We start from the raw sequence: 18,264 nt of genomic DNA, 5'->3' as shown, positions 1-18,264 counted from the left end.
ACCTCTATATATATATATATATATATATATATATATATATAATTTAATGTTTCTCCTTTCACATGGGATAAAAGTTTTCTCTTATATAATCCCAAAACACCTTACATTTTTTTCTCCAAGATCCAAAATGACATTGTTCGTTTTGAGTCATAGAAGATAAACTTATCTCTTATAATAGGAGAAACATTTTTCCTATGTATATATAAATAATATATATAAAAAATTAAAATATGAGGCAATCTTAATATTATTACTTGTGATCATGTACATAGGTACAATTACTTTCCTAATTATTGAGCTAATTCTAGGAAAACAAATGAGGAGTAAATCATACCTATAATCTGTCAAATAATTTCCCTATAATCTTTCCTATCATAATCTGCCTAATAAAAAGGAAAATAAATCAAAAATACTTACACAATTGTATATTCATTATTTACAACATATATTTTTTAGAGAATAATGCTGTTGACATTTAACTCATCAACAAATATGTCAATACAGGCCAAATTGGATGAATTGCTACTCTATGTGTGTCGTACTTTTTTTTTTTTTCCCTCAGCACGATGGAATTGAAGTAAATCCTGAAATTTTGCAGGATTGAAAAATTGAAACTATGAAGTCTATCATGCTAAATAATCATAGGATAAGATTAAGAGGGGACAGGAAACATGGATTTAGACCTTATGACATGACCCTTGAATTAATATGAGCTGCAATAAGGGGTCCAATATTCCCATCCAAAACAGAATTTAGGTCTGGCACCTCAATGCCTGTCTTTACATCATGTACTAACTTGTATGGATGAGTGACATACCTCCTAGTTTCTTCTTGCCACAGATTGACAATGTCATCCTTCCTTATACTATTTATACTTGCAACTCCTTGTTCCCATGCTATCACCTGAAGTTTAGCTTTCAATCTGTTTAGTGCTTTCATCTTATTTGCAAAGTGGCTCCTCTCACCTCCATAAGGATAAAATAAAAAATAAAACATAGTTCAGTAGAATCCCCATTTTTAAGCTTCAAAAGATTTTTGAAAATGCTGAAGGGAAAAAGAAGTGGGTGGTTATTTAGTTCTATCAAATGAATGTCAGGGGATGTGGTTAGTAAGGAAATGATGAATGAACAAAAAAACTAATCAACTTCTTCCACACGCACTGGCTAGTGTTTTCCAGGTGTGAAATTAAAACAATTGCAAACTCGATTAATTTATGGCAAATTATTAAGAGGATGCCTGTTATAACTTATAACCTTTTCGTCTCTTTTGGCTGCCAAGTCAAACAATTTTTACAGACCTCAAACCTAAATCTCAACTTAAAACAAGAATTATGAATAGGCCTGAGAATTTACAACTTCTTATATCAAGTTATAATGGTGACATTCCAAGGTAGGGGATCAATGTCCTACTAAGCTTCTTAATATCTTTTCTACTTATGATTTATCATTAATACTCAATGGAAAAATAACAATTAGACTATCAGATAAAAGGGGCATGACATATGTGTGTATTTGAAATCTTGCAAGCAGACTATCACATCATCAACGGCCAATAATATTAGCACATCATTTGGAACATTGCAATTTTATTTGCAAATTCTGGCACATGATATTCAATGTATAATGGAAAGAATAAAGAAATTAGAAAATTAAAGAAACAACCATTTTAACACAAACATCAGCATACCAGAGGATTGGACACTTATGCAAGTAGGTAGATGCTGAATGCAAACTGCAAGCTCAGTTTGTCTCTTCTGTTCTCCATGAATCAAGGAAGATGAGATAATCAAATCCTCGGAATCAATTTCTAGATCACAAGCATTCTCTAGGAACATGGGAACAACATCTACAATTGCTGCGCTCACCTGCAAAATTTAAATTTTGCAAACAAAAATGTTTTCATCAAATTTCAATACTTTAGTTCAACAAAAACAACAAATAAAAGTAAGAAAAGATTACAGAAAAATAAATAATAATATATATATATAAATAAATAAATAAATGAAAACAGAGAAAAATTAAAAAATTAAAATTAATTATTTAACGAGAGAGTAGAAGAAGAAAAAAATAAAATTAATAAGCACAAATTTTATCCATCCACAATGCTACTAGCTTTCCTCCCCTCTGTCCTCAAAGAAACTGCACGTCAATCTATTTTGCACTCGATTAAATCTTGTTTTGCTACAAATCACCAAATAAGTTGTGCTGACCTTTTCCTTTCTTCTTGTCATGCTTTTGGTAACTAATTTCTTTTCTTACTTGAGCACTAAGGGTGTTTGGTAGAAGGAAAAATTTTAAAATCTTGGGAAAGTGAGATTGAGAATTCGATATATCTACGTTTGGTACGAGGATTGTAAATTTTTTTCAGGAAAAATCGGATTTCCTGAATTCATTTTTATGAAGAAAAATTATATCTTAAAATACCACCAAATGGATGGTATTTTGAGAATCCCATGTGATGAGAATATTTGATAATTACTTTGGGACATAATTAACCTTAATCCACATTTCCAGCAATATTTTACAATCAACAAAACATAACATCAAGAAAATTAACGCAACATTCCCGTGAATATTTTGGGCTACCAAACAACTTTTTTGTAACATTCTTGGGAAACTCACTTTTCCACCATATTCCTAGGAATCGTAATTCCCGGGTATTTTTCTTTTTCCCTCTACCAAACGCCCCCTTATCCTAAACTATCTCATCCAATGTTCTCTTGTCTTTTCTTCCACTAGTACTACTCAAATTTTTCGTTGAATATCTTCACTCATAACTTGTCTATACTTATATGACCACACATCCACCTTAACATCCTCATTTCCCCTACTCTCATGTTATGATTATGTCGTCTCTTTGTTAGCCAAACATTCAACTCTGTTTAGCATTGTAGACCTTATCAGCATTCTATGAAAATTTTAGGATCACACATGAATACCGATGTACTGCGTGATTTCATCCAGCCTACTTTGATTCTATGGCTTACATCCTTGTCAAACTCTCCTCTTTTTTCCAAGATTGATCCTAGGTATCTAAATTCATCTTTCTTGGGTACTTCCTTTCCTATCATTATCACAAATTTTTTATCTCCTCTTCTTGTTGTGTCGACCTCACACCCATGTATTCAATTTTACTCCTACTTAACATAAATTTTTTAGACTCCTACTTGCTTCTCTATAATTCTAGTTTAGTGTTAACACCTGCCTCTGTCTCATCAATAAGTATAATATTGTAAAAACTCAATGTTTTATTCATCTTCTCTAATGTAATGAGTTTTTCAACATATAATAAAAGCATAAGGGTAAAAAATGAAAGAACCTAAGTACCATATGTAAAACAACAAAAGCTATGTGGGTTAAACCCATAACTCCTAATTTCATGAATTTCCCACACTCCCTCTCAAGTTGGGAGGTAAATACTGATCATTCCCAACTTGTCTATTAAGTTATCAAAAACTTATTTGTTTAGACTCTTAGTAAGAATGTCAGCAATTTGTTCTTTGGTAGAGATATTACATACACACAATCCCATCATTCAATTTCTCCTCGATGAAATGACGATCAACTTCCACGTTTTATTCTATCATGATGAATAGGATTTTGAACAATACTGATGGCTGCTTTGTTATCATAATACAACCTTAATGGTAAGGAAAATGAGATCTTTAGTTCATCTAGAAGTTTTCTTAACCAGACACCCTCACAAACTCCATGAGCTAGTGCTCGTAATTCTGCCTCAGCACTACTCCTTGCAACCACTATTTGCTTCTTGTTTCTCCAAGTTACTAAGTTTCCCCACATATAGGTGCGATAGCCTAAGGTTGATTTTCTGTCTACTGATGAACCTACCCAATCTGCATCAGTGTAGATTTCAATCATCCTATTATACCCCTTTATGAAGAACAATCCCCTTCCTTGTGTACTTTTGAGATACCTTAGGACTCGATAAACTACACCAAGATGTTTCTCTTTGGGTGAATGCATAAATTGGCTAACCATGCTTATTGCAAAAACAATGTCAGGTCGAGTATGAGACAGGTAGATCAATTTTCCAACCAATCTCTGATATTGCTCATTGTCCACCTCTTTCCCATCTTCTATACCCAACTTAACATTGGGTTCCATAGGTGTTTTAGTTGGCTTGCATCCTAACATGCTTGTCTACTGAAGCAAATCTAAGATGTGCTTCTTTTGAGAGATTTGTAAACCCTGTCTTGTTCCAGGCCACTTCTATGCCAAGAAAATATTTTAGGACTCCAAGGTCCTTCAATTCAAAATGACTTGCTAGATATTCCTTCAAGGAATATAACTCCTCACAGTTGTCACCAATAATGATTATGTTATCCACATAGACTATAAATGGAAACCTTACCATCCTTAGAAAGTTTGTTGAACAGTGTATGATCAATTTGGACCTGTAAGAAGCCCTTCCTCTTGAACACTTGAGTGAATTTATCGAACCATTCTCTAGGAGACTGTTTGAGCCTATAAAGAGACTTCTTTAACTTACACACCAAGCCAGCTCCTTTTTTGAAACCAAGGTAAGGATCTATATAGACTTCTTAATGTAGATCACTATTCAAATTAACATTCTTCACATCAACTGTTGTAAGGGCCCATCAAGATTAGCAACCAAGGAGAGAAGAACTCTAATAGTGTTGAGTTTGGCAACAGGAGAAAATGTTTCTTGATAATTTATTTCATACGTCTGAGTGTACCCCTTTGCAACTAGTTTGACCTTATATCTATTGATGCTACCATTTGCATTGAATTTAATGGTGTACATCCACTGGTTTATTTCATCCAACTGTTGTAAGGGCCAATCAAGATTAGCAACCAAGGAGAGAAGAACTCTAATAGTGTTGAGTTTGGCAACAGGAGCAAATGTTTCTTGATAATTTATTTCATACGTCTGAGTGTACCCCTTTGCAACTAGTCTGACCTTATATCTATTGATGCTACCATTTGCATTGAATTTAATGGTGTACACCCACTGGTTGCTTTCCTCTTGGTAATTCCACAATATCCAGTGTATTATTCCTTTCCAAAGTATCCATTTCCTCAATGATAGCCGACCTCCAATTTGGATCATCAAGGGCTTCTTGGATATTTTGGGAATCTTCACACCATCCAAGACAGTGTTGAAGGCAAGAAAACCTCGAGACAATGTATTATAGGAGACATATTGAGAGATAGGATATAAAGTAGAAGACCCGATTCCTTTCCTGAGAGAAATTGCAAATGTAAATCCTCATAGGCATGTCGGGTTGGATCCGGGTTGTTGGAACTAGAACCAAAAGTGGAATCCTGGCAGTGCAAAGGGTGTGGATTATTTACATTTTGAGAAGGATGTCTCCGACTATAAACCAACAATTGTTTTTACTGATTGTTGTTTCCATCTTTTTCCAACTGCTCATCTCTCCCAGTTTCCAATTGTGGTGAGTTCTGTGATGAAGGGATAGATAAGGAAAGAGGTAACCTTGCAGGTTCCCATGATTGATCTTCATCTAGAAGCTCCCCCTAAGAAGAAAGCGGGGAAAAGAAAGATTGAGTCTCAAAGAAAGTGACATCTGTAGAGACAAAAACCCTTCGGAGAGATGGGAAATAACATTTATATCTCTGTTGAGTAGAGAGTATTCAATGAAGACATACTTGTGAGATTTAGGATCAAGTTTGGAATAATAACACACAAAAATAATTTTGGAGTAAGTAAAGATATGGAGCTAATAAATGGATAATTCTTTAAAAGACTTGACAGCAGAGAAAGAAATTGAATGATACGAGAAGACATTCGATTGATGAGGTAGAAGGTAGTTAGAACAGCTTCCCCCACAAATATTTAGGGACATTCATGGTGAATATAAGAGCACATGAAGAGTATCATGACAAGAACTCTGATAAAGGATGCCATGATGAGAGAAGTATTCTCCAAGGACAGAATTAAAATATTCTTTACTATTGTCTGTTTGAAGAGTTTTTATATAGATGCTAAATTGGTTTTGAACCATGGCATGAATTTTTTTGAAAGCATGAACAACGTCAGACTTTTCTTTGAGAAAGTAGACCCAACACACTCGAGAATGGTCATCAATTATAAATCATCTTAAGTCAGAAATATTTGTTACACGAGATAGACCCCATATGTCACTGTGAACAAGAGTAAACAGGGAAGATTCTTTAATCTTCCCTGTGAGATAACCCATTTTGCCCCTTCCTCTAATAACTAATTGGACTGATTGAGACCATTGGAGGAATTTTTTCCATTCAACTTGTGATTGGTTATTTGAAGGGACAAATTTTCACCATATACCTACGAGTTGAGAGATGAAGATGTAGCGGTAAAGCTGGTGGAGAAAGCCATGAGAGAAGACAAAGGTTACCTAGGAAAAAAATGTCTCCAATCACTGTTTTGAACCCTCAAACAGATAGGAGAGAGGAGGACGAACCAAACGAGACAAGTCCAGAGCTGAACTGCCTGCACAGCAGCGCGTGGCTTACACGCGCTGAAGGAAGTCCGTGCGTGGGCACACGCAGGAGTGAGTCACCGGTCTGTTTCTGGCACGTATAGGAGCGTGGCAAGTCACAATCCGGTGGGACTTCTAGGAGCTTGTAGATCGGCATTTTCTGACAGCAGCTGATGGTGGTGACAAGCTGAGATTCAACCGGTTTTGACCTTCTACAATGACTGGCAACCTTACATTTGTTGTTGGGGCTTTGTAAGAGGGAGAACCATCCTTGACAATGGTTGATCTCAAGGTTTTTGCTGCGATGTGTTGCCGGATTTTCAGTTTTGATGGTGGCTGGGCTTTCTCAGGACCATGAAAGCTCTTGATACCATGTAAAAACTCAATGTTTTATTCATCTTCTCCAATGGAATAAGTTTTTCAACATATAATAAAAGTATAAGGGTAAAAAAGGAAAGAACCTAAGTAGCATATGTAAAACAACAAAAAAGCTATGTGGGTTAAACCCATAACTCCTAATTACATGATTTTCCCACAAATATCATCTAAAGTAGTATACACTATGGTGTCTTGTCTTTGATATCTTTAGTTAGCTCACCGTAACTAGGGCAAAAGGATAAGGACTCAGTGAAAAACCTTGGTGTAAACCTATAACAGTTGGAAAATGTCAAAATCTAAATATGTAGAGTTACTTTACTATTATGTTGATTACAAAATGCCAATATATACCAGGAATTGGGGAATGAATTGTACAATAAAATTAGAAAAATAGGAGTTACACCTAGTTGTGTACCATAAACTATGTCTGTCATTGTTGCTTGGAATCTACCATAAGTTATGGAAAAGATTTTGGCATAAAATTTGGAATTTGTCACCATATATTCTGTGACAGATCCTGCCACAAGTTCTAAAAAAGATTCTGTCATAAAATTAGAAACTTGTCACCACATATTCTAGAAGAAAATAAAGAACAAAATCCACCATTGTCTTGAATTTCTGCCACAAAGTCAAGACCATGTTTTCTCACACTCCCCCTCAAGCTGGTGAATAGGCATTCTTTATTCCCAAATTGGATATAATATTATGAAATACTGGACTATTTAACCCCATGGTAAGTACATCAGCCAATTGTCCTTGTGCAGTCAAATAGGATGTGCAAATTACTCCACTCTATTGCTTTTGCTTGATAAAATGTCTATCAAACTAAATGTGCCTTGAGCAGTCATGTTGCATTGGATTGTGAGCTATACTAATTGTTATCGCACTAGAGTCGCATTTGTCCCTCCCACTTAATCTTTAAGTCTTCAAGGATAATCTTCAACCAAAGTAGTTCACAAATATTCTGAGCCATTGCTCTAAATTTTGCCTTTGCACTGGATCGGACCACAACATTTTCTATCATCTTTAACCCTTTGTTAAGTAACTAATTAAGGACATTAGACTTCTAAATCATCACCATTTTCGATCATCTTCTTCTCCTAGACGACTTAGGCATTGTTAAGAAAGCTTGGAAACACACTTTGAGATACAACCATGGAAATCCTTAGTTGTCGTCATGAAAAATGTTTGGAATCACCATAGGATCATAACCTAACAAATTTTTCCCATCAAGAACCATCCTAGGTGGAGATGTTTCCCCTGAGAAAGTTTAGGAAAATTTGGTGACCTTGGTGTTTTGAGGAGTTTTTGGATTGTTTCAAGCTAGGGAAAGCATCCTCTCCTCATAATAATGTGTTTGGTGGTGAGTAAAATCATTTTGATCCAAGTTTCATGTATTTTCAAAAAGTTAGGTTTTCATGGTGTTGGATTTTCGAAATTTGTTATATGATGATGGTTTTGGTTGATTGATGATATGTTATTTGATGTTATAGTGTTGCATCAAGTGATATTGTGGTGAAAGACTCTCCAATGGAACTTTCAGTTGATCAGAACTTAGATCATTGATTTTGAGCAAAGAGGGTCTTAGAATCATGTATTTGTGAAGTTGTTTGAGACAATGACTTGGTATTCGTGTGTTAAAATTAGTATTGATCATATTTTCCACCATTTTACATTTTACAGTCAGACAACATTTTCAGGAAGTCTACATCAGGTAAACTTCTGGACCTTAGAGTTAGTCCTCTTGTGTGTTCCACCATACTCTGTTGGAGTAACAGTTTCAGTGATATGTTCTGCATATAGTTGTAGAGCATGACATAATGCATTTCAGTGAATAGTTGAATGATATGTATGTATGTTCACTATATTCAGTATGTTCTATGGCCATTAGAATTATATGCAGTAGTTAGTTTCCTTTGACACAGCCTACGAGATCTCTTTGGGGCTTAATGCCTATGAGACTCAATTTTCGGGATATCTCATGAAAATAACTAATCAATAGGAACTTCCATTGGACATAGCCTTTGGGACCTCCATGGGGTGCAGATACGTAAGAGACGCAGCCTTCAGGAAATCTCTTGGAAGTTTCCTCAATACAATATTTGTCAGATTATCATGTATGATGTAATGTGTATTTTACTGCTTCTGCACAGTAAGTGAACCATAAGGTGGAGTGATCTTCCAAGGACCCTTAGTTTACTGATATTTTTATCTCACCCCACGTTACGGGAATACATATCAGGTACCTCCTCAGACAGAGTAGAAGCACCACATGGCAAGGGGCCACAGATAGCCTGTAGTACATGTTTAGAGACTGATTACTTTTTTTTTGTATAGCTTATAAATTTTTTATTTAAATAATAAATAAATAATAATAAAGAGATTGATTACTTTTGTTGTTATGTAATCAGATATTGCAGACAGTTTATCATGTTATGTATATAATCATTTTACAATGCAATTATGTCATTTTGTATCAGTCATATGTGCATTTGTTAGAAGACTTTGTATAAAACTTATGTAAACTCAATTATGTTGATGAATGTAATTTGAGATGAAGTTATCATGTATATAGATTTAAGGTTATGTTTATGTTCAATGAGAATTTATGCAATGTTTCATGTATTTCATGAATGACAAGTCTAGTAGTATGGAAGGAATAAGATATTTTAAGTTATTACATGAGTTACAAGTAATGCAACATGCAAGAATATGCCTAAGAATGGCTATATGATTTCATGAGCTTTTAGGTCATGGATGTAAGCAAAGTTATTAAGGATTACTTGGATTACAAGACATGTTAGGGATGTATTACTTGAGGATCAAGAAACATGTCTGGAATGATGTAATCACAATGAAAGAGATTTTTTTTTGGTGAAAACAATGAAAGAGATTTAATCAAGTATGAATGTGATATTGGATTGTTTGTCTGGTCAATTAGGTACCAAAAAACCAAGCTTTTCCTCAAGGTTTATGTCAAGATACAAATAGAACCATACAAGAATAGGGCCTGCTTGCTGGCTTGCTCGCTGGAGCGAGCAGCCGAGCAAGCAGTTGCTTGGGATGGAAGAAATCCTTGTTAAGCTACTGCCCTGGAAATATATTGCTCGCTGGCTTGCTCGCCCATGCGAGCAGCTAACGAGCAAATTAAATGCTTGGTAGTAGCTACTGCCTTGATCCCATTTTCCTCGCTGAGTTCCTCGCTTTAGTGAGCAGATACGATCTCCTCACTAGCATGCTCGCTTCAGCGAGTAGGGCTAGCGAGCAAGCATAAAGACAACCCTGTTATTGTCTGAAAAATATATTCCTTGCTGACTTGCTCGCATCAGCGAGTAGTCTAGCGAGGAGCAGCAGAGTTACAAATCATGACATTTCAAGTTTAAATAAATAGAAAATGATTCCTATACCCTTTAGGTTTATGGTATTACTGTATAAGGGTTTGTAGGTTAGTATTATACGTTTCTGAATCATGTATACGTTATAATTGCTGTAATTGAACTTAATGAATACGGAAATCAATTTATTTTCAGAAACGGAAAGGAAAAAATTTATCCATCATTTTAATCAATTACTGTGTTTGTAGTTGCCTTTAATTCCATATGTGATGTTAACAAACCGGTCTAGAACGGGGTATTACAATTTCCTCCAAGGAAGCTAAAATATCCAGTAGTAAATATTCACTAGGTGCAGCATTGCATCAGTATATGCATCAAGCACTACTCCTACCTTTTCCCGATGTCCCCCTTGAGATACCCAAGATGAGTTATATTCCCACGATGAGGTTTTCAATAATAAAATTAATTATGAAAATAACACAGTAAACCAGAAAAGAAAATCAGTTTACTATTAGGTACGATGAAAGAAATTGTTTAAACCTCAAGCTGAGAAGATTCATCCAGAGAACCCCTTATCAGGTAGTGAACTCCTTTTTCCCCAGAAAGATATCCATAAGCACACTCAAATTCAAGCTCTATAGTTGCTGAATTGATTCCTCCATTCTTGAACAGACACCTGTCAACAATTCTTCCTTCATAACCTTGTTTTTTGGCCCATTTAAGATACATGCTTTGGAGCTGTTCTGCCCAGAGCTAGATTTATGCAAAAGTAGGTCAAAGACAGCAGAACAAATTTACATAAATAGTTTGAGAACAAAAGATATTGAATCATACAGCGGACAATCAATAACTCAATCTTAAAAAGTCTTGATGAAATATATAGATTCATCATGAGTAAACACTATAAAAATTGGCATATTTCATATGTTTTAGTACTTGAAGAAAATGCCTCAATACTTAAGCTCACATATGCGTGAGAATGTGCTAGATAAACCATAGGCCTAACTAATGGAAACCTTGTTTGCTTATTCCTGCTTCAGGAAAGAGCAAAACTCAAAGAATGAAGTAAACTTAAAACTTCAACACATACTACACCAGTAATATCATTATTTTAAATTAAAAATAACACATTCATCCATTAAAGTTGATTTCTATTAATTTCAGTCGCAGATGGAACTTGATTTCTGTAGAAATGAGAGGAGCTTATTGGCTGGTACAGCAACAGGACAATGGCAAATTAAACATTTCAATTGTAAATGAAAATAACTTATTTGTAAGAGAACAAAGATGATATTTAACTTCCAAATGTAGTTCACAAACAATATTCAATTAAACTTCTGAAGAATTGCTTAAGTGAAAAATCAATTTTAGAATGCATCATAATCAAAGTTATTTTTTTACTGAATATAGCAACACAATTTCTCATACATCAACCAGATTCACAAGTCGTAGTTCAGACAATCATAATAAAGTTCAAACATTATGTCATCAAACCTTTGGATAGATGCCTCTAGGTCCAGATTTTATAACCAAACAAGCTCCCGCCAGATCAAATGGCCCCTTAAGAAGCTTAGACATCTCATACTGATCCAGAATCTTACTCACATCCAAAGATGCATCATATGCTTGTTTATAAAGCCCATAATCAATAGCATTCATCTCAACCAATTGCGTGATCAGCTTTGCTTCCTCAACCTGCAGGACATAAAAAAAGGCATCACATTCTCTTCATATAAGACACAAAAAAAATAATTAAATAAAAATACATAAATAAACTGGCATGGCATTCTGTTAGCAGGCCTCTAATTAAAAAGGTCTATGTTAGGAAGGACAGGGGTAGAGTAGGGGATTGAAACCTGTTGAGATATATAGTCCCACATTGGTTGTATGTGCAACTAATGTGGAGTTTATAAGGCCTTAGGCACTCTCACCCTTTGAGCTAGCTTTTGGGGTGGTGTATCTCAAGGTTCTTAACATGGTATCAGAGCGTTCGAAATCTCACCGCCTCCCACTTTCTTTGTAGTGGAATTTCCACATGTAGATGGGCTTGTATGTTGTCCACCCTTCAAGCCCAGTGGGCTCTCGTGTGAGGAGGCGTGTTGAGATATATAGTCCCACATTGGTTGTATGTGCAACTAATGTGGAGTTTATAAGGTCTTGGGCACTCCCACCCTTGGAGCTAGCTTTGGGGTGGTGACCTCAAGGTTCTTTACATGGTATTAGAGCCTTGCCGCCCCCCACTTTCTCTTGTGGCGTTTTTTAGCACAGGTAGGCTGGACCTGTTGCATGGTATCTCAAGGTTCTTTACAAAACCCAAGCCTTTACTATCAGCAAAGAACTGTCTAGCGGATAGGTAAGGCATGAACAATTAATTAGGAATAAATGGGGATAGGGGGTTAGTTAGGGACAGTTATTGATTAGTTGAAGGAAAGAGGAGGGAAGACAGGAATCTAGAATATATTGGGGTAGGAGAATAGTGCTTCTGTTATCCAGCACTAATTTTTATCTTCATCTCTGATTTGGTACACCATTGATACAAATCCAGAGATAGAAACTTCTGTCAATAAACGTTTCATTTTGTTCAACATTGTAATCGAATTCTATGACATTCATTATATGCTCTTAGTGGTGATAGTAAAGATACTTCTTGAGCAAACATATATCATTCATCACTTTTGAGAAGTATGGTGGACCAAAGGCAGCAGGAGTGCTCAACTGCACAACTGAATTTTACAGTGGCTAAAGGTAATATAAGGTAAAGCCATTCACAAATTCAGGGCTATCTCTGAGCTTTATTGAAAAGCTATCAACCTAAACACTATACTTATAATTATCCCAGACATAGAAGCATTCATTGTCTGCTTCTTTCTTCGATGTAATTGCCACATTTTATTTTGTTTTTGATCCATGGCCAATGATGGAACCTGTTAGAAATAATATTAATTTATAATATTAATTTATTATTATTAGAATAGTCTAGAATAGTCTAGATTGTGGGCTTGGCCCATTAGGTCATTCCGTTAGGTCTTTTAGTGTCTATAAATAGAGAGCCTCCTTGTACAGACTTATACACTTGAATATACAATATATTTCAGATTCAATTTGGTATCAGAGCTCTCGATCTGAGGGCTCTGCTTCCACATATATATCTTTTCCTTTCTTTTTACTGCCGTGCATCATACCGGCAACCATCCTTTCACACCTAACCCTTATTCAGTCACAAATTTTTTTGTCCTCAACCTCGTATCATCAAGAAAAAGATCGTCAGCCTCCGTTCATCGCCGGAAACCGCCAGAAAACCACCGTCCGCCACTGTTCACCGCCGTCAGACTGCTTTTCCGGCGACTTTTCCGACCAACCACCACGCGATCAGGAGCGGCTCAGGGAGGCGACCCCGTCTGTCCAAGCCGTGTGTTGATTGGAGCATCCACGCGCCGCCACGCGCCGGTGGAAGTCTCCGGCGGCCGAACCACTGTTCCGGCGCGTGAGCCACCGTCCGGCCACCGTTCCAGGCCGGACCACCACCATCTTGCTCGCCTCCTCACCCTCTTTCCAGATCTGGTCTCCGTTCGTTGTGGGTCCCATCCGTTTGAAAGATATCAGTGAAAAACCCGCTGTTTGGACACTTTTGTGCAACGTTTTTGCGCGATTTCTTGCTTTCTTGTAGTTCTTTTCTATTTTCTGGTCATCTCCTTTTATTTTGTGATGGAGGGCTCAAATAATGCGTCCAAAAACATGACTGGCATCATCTCCGGTACTACCCCATCTCCATTCTTTTCTCGGGCCCGTGATTCCAATTGGAACAGTGCGGAGGCAGAATATCGGTCAATGGCAAATGCAACCTGTGAGCTCATCTGGCTGAGTCAATTGCTGAAGGAACTCCATCTCTGTGAACAAAGGCCTATGAAGCTCATTTGTGACAACCAAGCCGCTTTGCATATATCCTCTAACTCAGTCTTTCATGAGAGGACCAAGCATATAGAAATTGACTGTCATTTTGTTAGAGAAAAGATCCAGTCAAGGGAGATCGAGACAGCATTTGTCAATTCCAATGATCAACTTGCGGATGTATTCACTAAAGCTCTTAGAGGTCCTCGAATAGATCATATTTGTAACAAGCTGGGAGCTTTTGATATATACGCACCAGCTTGAGGGGGAGTGTTAGAAATAATATTAATTTATAATATTAATTTATTATTATTAGAATAGTCTAGAATAGTCTAGATTGTGGGCTTGGCCCATTAGGTCATTCCGTTAGGTCTTTTAGTCTCTATAAATAGAGAGCCTCCTTGAGCTAGTTTTCGGGGTAGTGATTTCAAGGTTCTTAACATGGTAGCAGAGTCTCGTCGTCCTCCACTTTCTCTTGTGGAGTTTCTTAGCACAGGTAGGCTGGGCCTGTCGCATTGTCCACTCTTCAAGTCCAATGGGCTCTCGTGTGAGGGGGCGTGTTTATAAGGTCTTGGGCACTCCCACCCTTTGAGCTAGCTTTTGGGGTGGTGTATCCCAAGGTTCTTAACAGAACCCATATATTCAATAGCAATTAAACAGAAATACACAAGCAAAATAGAGAAATAACACTGATTGTATTGAAATAAAACGATCACAGATTGCCTAATTATTGATTCAAATTGAATCGACTGCATCCTATCACACTGTGACAGGGTTACAATGATGTTAAGAACCAATTTAACCCAAAAGCTTAAGCTGTTGGGTGAGGCAACATTAATAGTTTTATATATTTCAACACGCTCCCTCACATGAGAGCCCACTGGGCTTGAAGGGTGGATAATGCACAGGCCCACCTACCTGTGCGAAGAAAGAAATTCCACTGGAAAGAAAGTGGGGGCAGTGAGGATCGAACCCGGTACACCGAGCCTCTGATACCAACTTGAAAATAGAAGAGAATTGTAAAGAACCAATTCAACTCAAAAGCTTAAGCTGATGGGTGAGGCTACATTAATGGTTTTATATATCTCTAAGACGCCTCCTCACACGAAAACCTATTGGGCTTGAAGGATGGACAATGCACAGGTCCACCTACCTATGCTGAGAAACTCCACAAAACTTAATTAATTATTAATTAAATAGGGGCGGTGAGGATCGAACCTGTGACACCGAGGCTTTGATACCATGTAAAGAACCAATTCAACCCAAAAGCTTTCGATTCTGAAGGCTTTGCTTGCGCAATTACCGCCATTAGAACTAAAACTTTTTTTTTATTCGCCTCTCGCCGCCATTAGCCGCCACCGGAGAAACTTTCCGGGGACCTTTTGGACTGAGAGGACCTGTTGATAATAAGTCCGTTATTTGTATAGCTCATAATCCAGTTCAACATGATCGAACTAAGCATATTGAGGTCGATCGCCATTTCATCAAAGAGAAACTTGATAACGGGTTGATTGTCACTCCATACATTCCCACTGGGCGTCAATTGGCTGATGTATTGACAAAGGGACTTCCTTCAAATAGATTTCAAGAACGTACTAGCAAGCTGAGAATGATAAATATCTATTCCTTAGCTTAAGGGAAAGTGTTGTAAATAATAATATTAATTATTTATTTGTTGTATTAGGCTTAGCCCATTAGGTCATGTAGTCTATTTAAATAGAGAACCCTTTGTACAGTTTACACGTAACTTAATAATATATTCTCTTCTATTTTCAAGTAATGAAATAAGAAGTTAAAACACCAAAAGACCTCACTCACACTCAAGCCAAAATACCTATGTCAAAGAGATCCCAAGAGATCCTTTCCCAAAACCCAATTCACCAAATACTCAATATCTACCTATCACACTACACAAACTCCTTTTATTCTAACTCAGAACATGCTAGAAGCTTTCCTAGTTAACTAACTAACTAATTCAGGCCCATTCTAATTAACTCAGGCCCATCAGCCAACACAATCATCACACCATAAAGCTTTATATAGAATAAAAGACATAATTTTTTCAAATTCAAGTGAAACTGATGGTAACAGAATATCACCTTGTATCTCAAGTCCTTAAGAGAATCAACCACTTTGGCACTGGTAGCCAACTTGACAAGAATGTCGTTGGACTTAGCTGGATCATCCCAAAGATCAAAATCGCGTATCATTTCTTCCTGCTTGGTCCACTTTGCTTCTTCCATTTCCAAGGCTGTTGAGGCAAACATCTCAGCACGAAGAACTGCATCTTCAATTTTCCTTCGTAGCGAAAATAAACCTGATCATATTTGAGTGACTGATGATTAAAGGAAATAGTAAGTGAAATAAAGTAGAAGGTATAAAGCTTATAAGTATAATGGTCATTATACCATCAAAAGTCATTATTTCACATTTACTTTGATCTGGCTCATTACAATTGCAGAAGAGTCATTATATTATCAAGAGTTTTCAATCAACTTATATTTTGCTCTGAGGGCTTGCTCAGGCTATCAAACTCAGAAAGAGGAATACAAAGTAAACAAGAAAGTGAATATTTGTGCATGACAAAAGCCACCATTATGGCATCAAATTTAGAAAGGGAAAAAAAGATATTTATGGTGATCCCTCATGATCATAGGTGCAGCATGAAGTATATAAGTGAACAATAAGGAGAAACATTCTTTTACCAAATTTACGCAAATAAGTTATTCTGTTTATAGATAATATCATAGTAAACACTGTTTCTCTTCTTTTACTATTGATCCAATTTTCACATGCCTTTATTTTTATCACATCATATATCAGAACTACCGAGATATCTGAAAAGAGTACATGATAACAAGTCTCCCATTAATACCAGAGACATTTTTTCAGAATCAGATAAGTGGGCCATTTATCCCTTAGGCACAGTTCTTTGTAACCTTTTTTTTTTTTTTAAAAAAATTTCTCAACTTATTTGGGTTGACCCGGGCAGGATCACAAGGGAGGCAAGTCTGTCTACCAAGTTTTTATCATAGGGTACCCAGGATTCGAACTAAAAATCACTAGTTAAACTGAAACAACTGCTTCCACGTGCTTTGGACCTTATCTTCACGTTTTCTTGAAATTAGGCATACAATAATATATTGGACCTTACAATTGAAGTCCCACTATATCTGACATTGGTGGTGTAAAGAACCATTTCATCCAAAATCTTAAGCTCTCAGGAGTTGCTATATTAATGGTTTTATATTATATTTCTTTAAAAGGTGGAACATCTATAGCCAAGAAAAAATATACCAATTTTCAACCAATTTATCATCATCAGAATTTTGAAATAACATATTAAAACCAAAAAAGAAAATGTTCTTGACTGAAAACACAAACCTTCAAATAAAAATTTGATGTTTCTTTAGATTTATTCTGTATCCAAAAATACCTCTTCTAATCTCAATCCTCAATTTTCCACCTTACCCTTTTCACTCATATAAAGCAAAAGGGCATTGACATATATATAGGAAAAGAAGCCATACCCACCACAGCAAAACTACATTGAACCACTAATATCACCTTATTCCAGACATAACAGAAACAATAAACAAAAGCAGCACATGCTAATCACCAAAAAAAAAAAAAGCATTTTGGAACAGACCCACTTGTTTGTATGCATCCTTATTGTTAGCAATGGGATGACAAGCTCTAATTCTGGAAGAAAATCGAAGCAACTGAACATGTGGCTTCTTCCTCATTAGAAATGACTGCAAATTTGAGTCGAAATAAGATGCAATATCATGAGCTGTTCTTGCACAAGCAGGTTCAGAGACAACCGTTGCCATAATCATTAGGAGAAGAAGCAGACAACTAATTGCAGCACAATGTGAAGCTGAAGAAAACCTTTGCAGCACAACTGTTTGTGTTAAAAGCAAAATGGAAATAGTGAAATATTGTTCCACTTTTTTTTCTTTCTTTTTTTGCCCCTTTTTTCGTTGCATTATCTTAAGAGGGAAAATACTTTTTAGAATTTCGTTGCGCTGAAAATAGGACAAGTGGACTATACTACAGCCACAACGGTTCAGATTTTGGGGAAATTTTTTCTCTCAGATTTATCCAGTTCGATGCATTTTTTATTTCTAAATAAGGAAATTATTTTTCTACTTATATCTTTTTATTTATTTCCACTAAATTTATTTTGATTGTGATATT

The 18,264-nt window shown here is 36.3% G+C and overlaps 1 protein-coding gene across 2 annotated transcripts; it reads right to left on the bottom strand.

Moving 5' to 3' along the window:
* Positions 1-240: 240 nt before the first annotated feature.
* Positions 241-17,948, bottom strand: LOC133294909 (peptide chain release factor PrfB3, chloroplastic). Of its 2 annotated transcripts, XM_061493679.1 has the most exons (7): positions 17,714-17,948; positions 16,164-16,381; positions 11,671-11,871; positions 10,717-10,929; positions 1,687-1,864; positions 818-965; positions 241-584 (listed from the first exon to the last, which is right to left on the bottom strand). In XM_061493679.1, exons 1-7 carry the CDS (start codon positions 17,901-17,903, stop codon positions 476-478), a joined length of 1,257 nt encoding a protein of 418 aa, XP_061349663.1. In that variant the 5' UTR covers positions 17,904-17,948; the 3' UTR covers positions 241-475. The 2 variants fall into 2 exon arrangements, with proteins under 2 accessions (XP_061349663.1, XP_061349662.1); XM_061493678.1 differs by having other exon boundaries at positions 448-965.
* Positions 17,949-18,264: the final 316 nt, after the last annotated feature.

Source organism: Gastrolobium bilobum, unplaced genomic scaffold, assembly GCF_033153095.1.
Source record: "Gastrolobium bilobum isolate Gb01-03AN ecotype WA unplaced genomic scaffold, APGP_CSIRO_Gbil_v1 utg23973, whole genome shotgun sequence".
In the NCBI taxonomy this organism is placed as follows: Eukaryota; Viridiplantae; Streptophyta; class Magnoliopsida; order Fabales; family Fabaceae; genus Gastrolobium; species Gastrolobium bilobum.
This window is presented reverse-complemented; position numbering and strand designations above follow the sequence as displayed.

Coding starts and splice junctions, on each gene's coding strand:
- LOC133294909 (XM_061493678.1), bottom strand. CDS start 17,903: ATGATTATGGCAACGGTTGTCTCTGAACCTGCTTGTGCAAGAACAGCT. Junction 11,872..16,163: donor TTAAGGACTTGAGATACAAG/GTGATATTCTGT, acceptor TATGTCCTGCAG/GTTGAGGAAGCAAAGCTGAT. Junction 1,865..10,716: donor ATGAATCTTCTCAGCTTGAG/GTTTAAACAATT, acceptor TAAATTTTGCAG/GTGAGCGCAGCAATTGTAGA.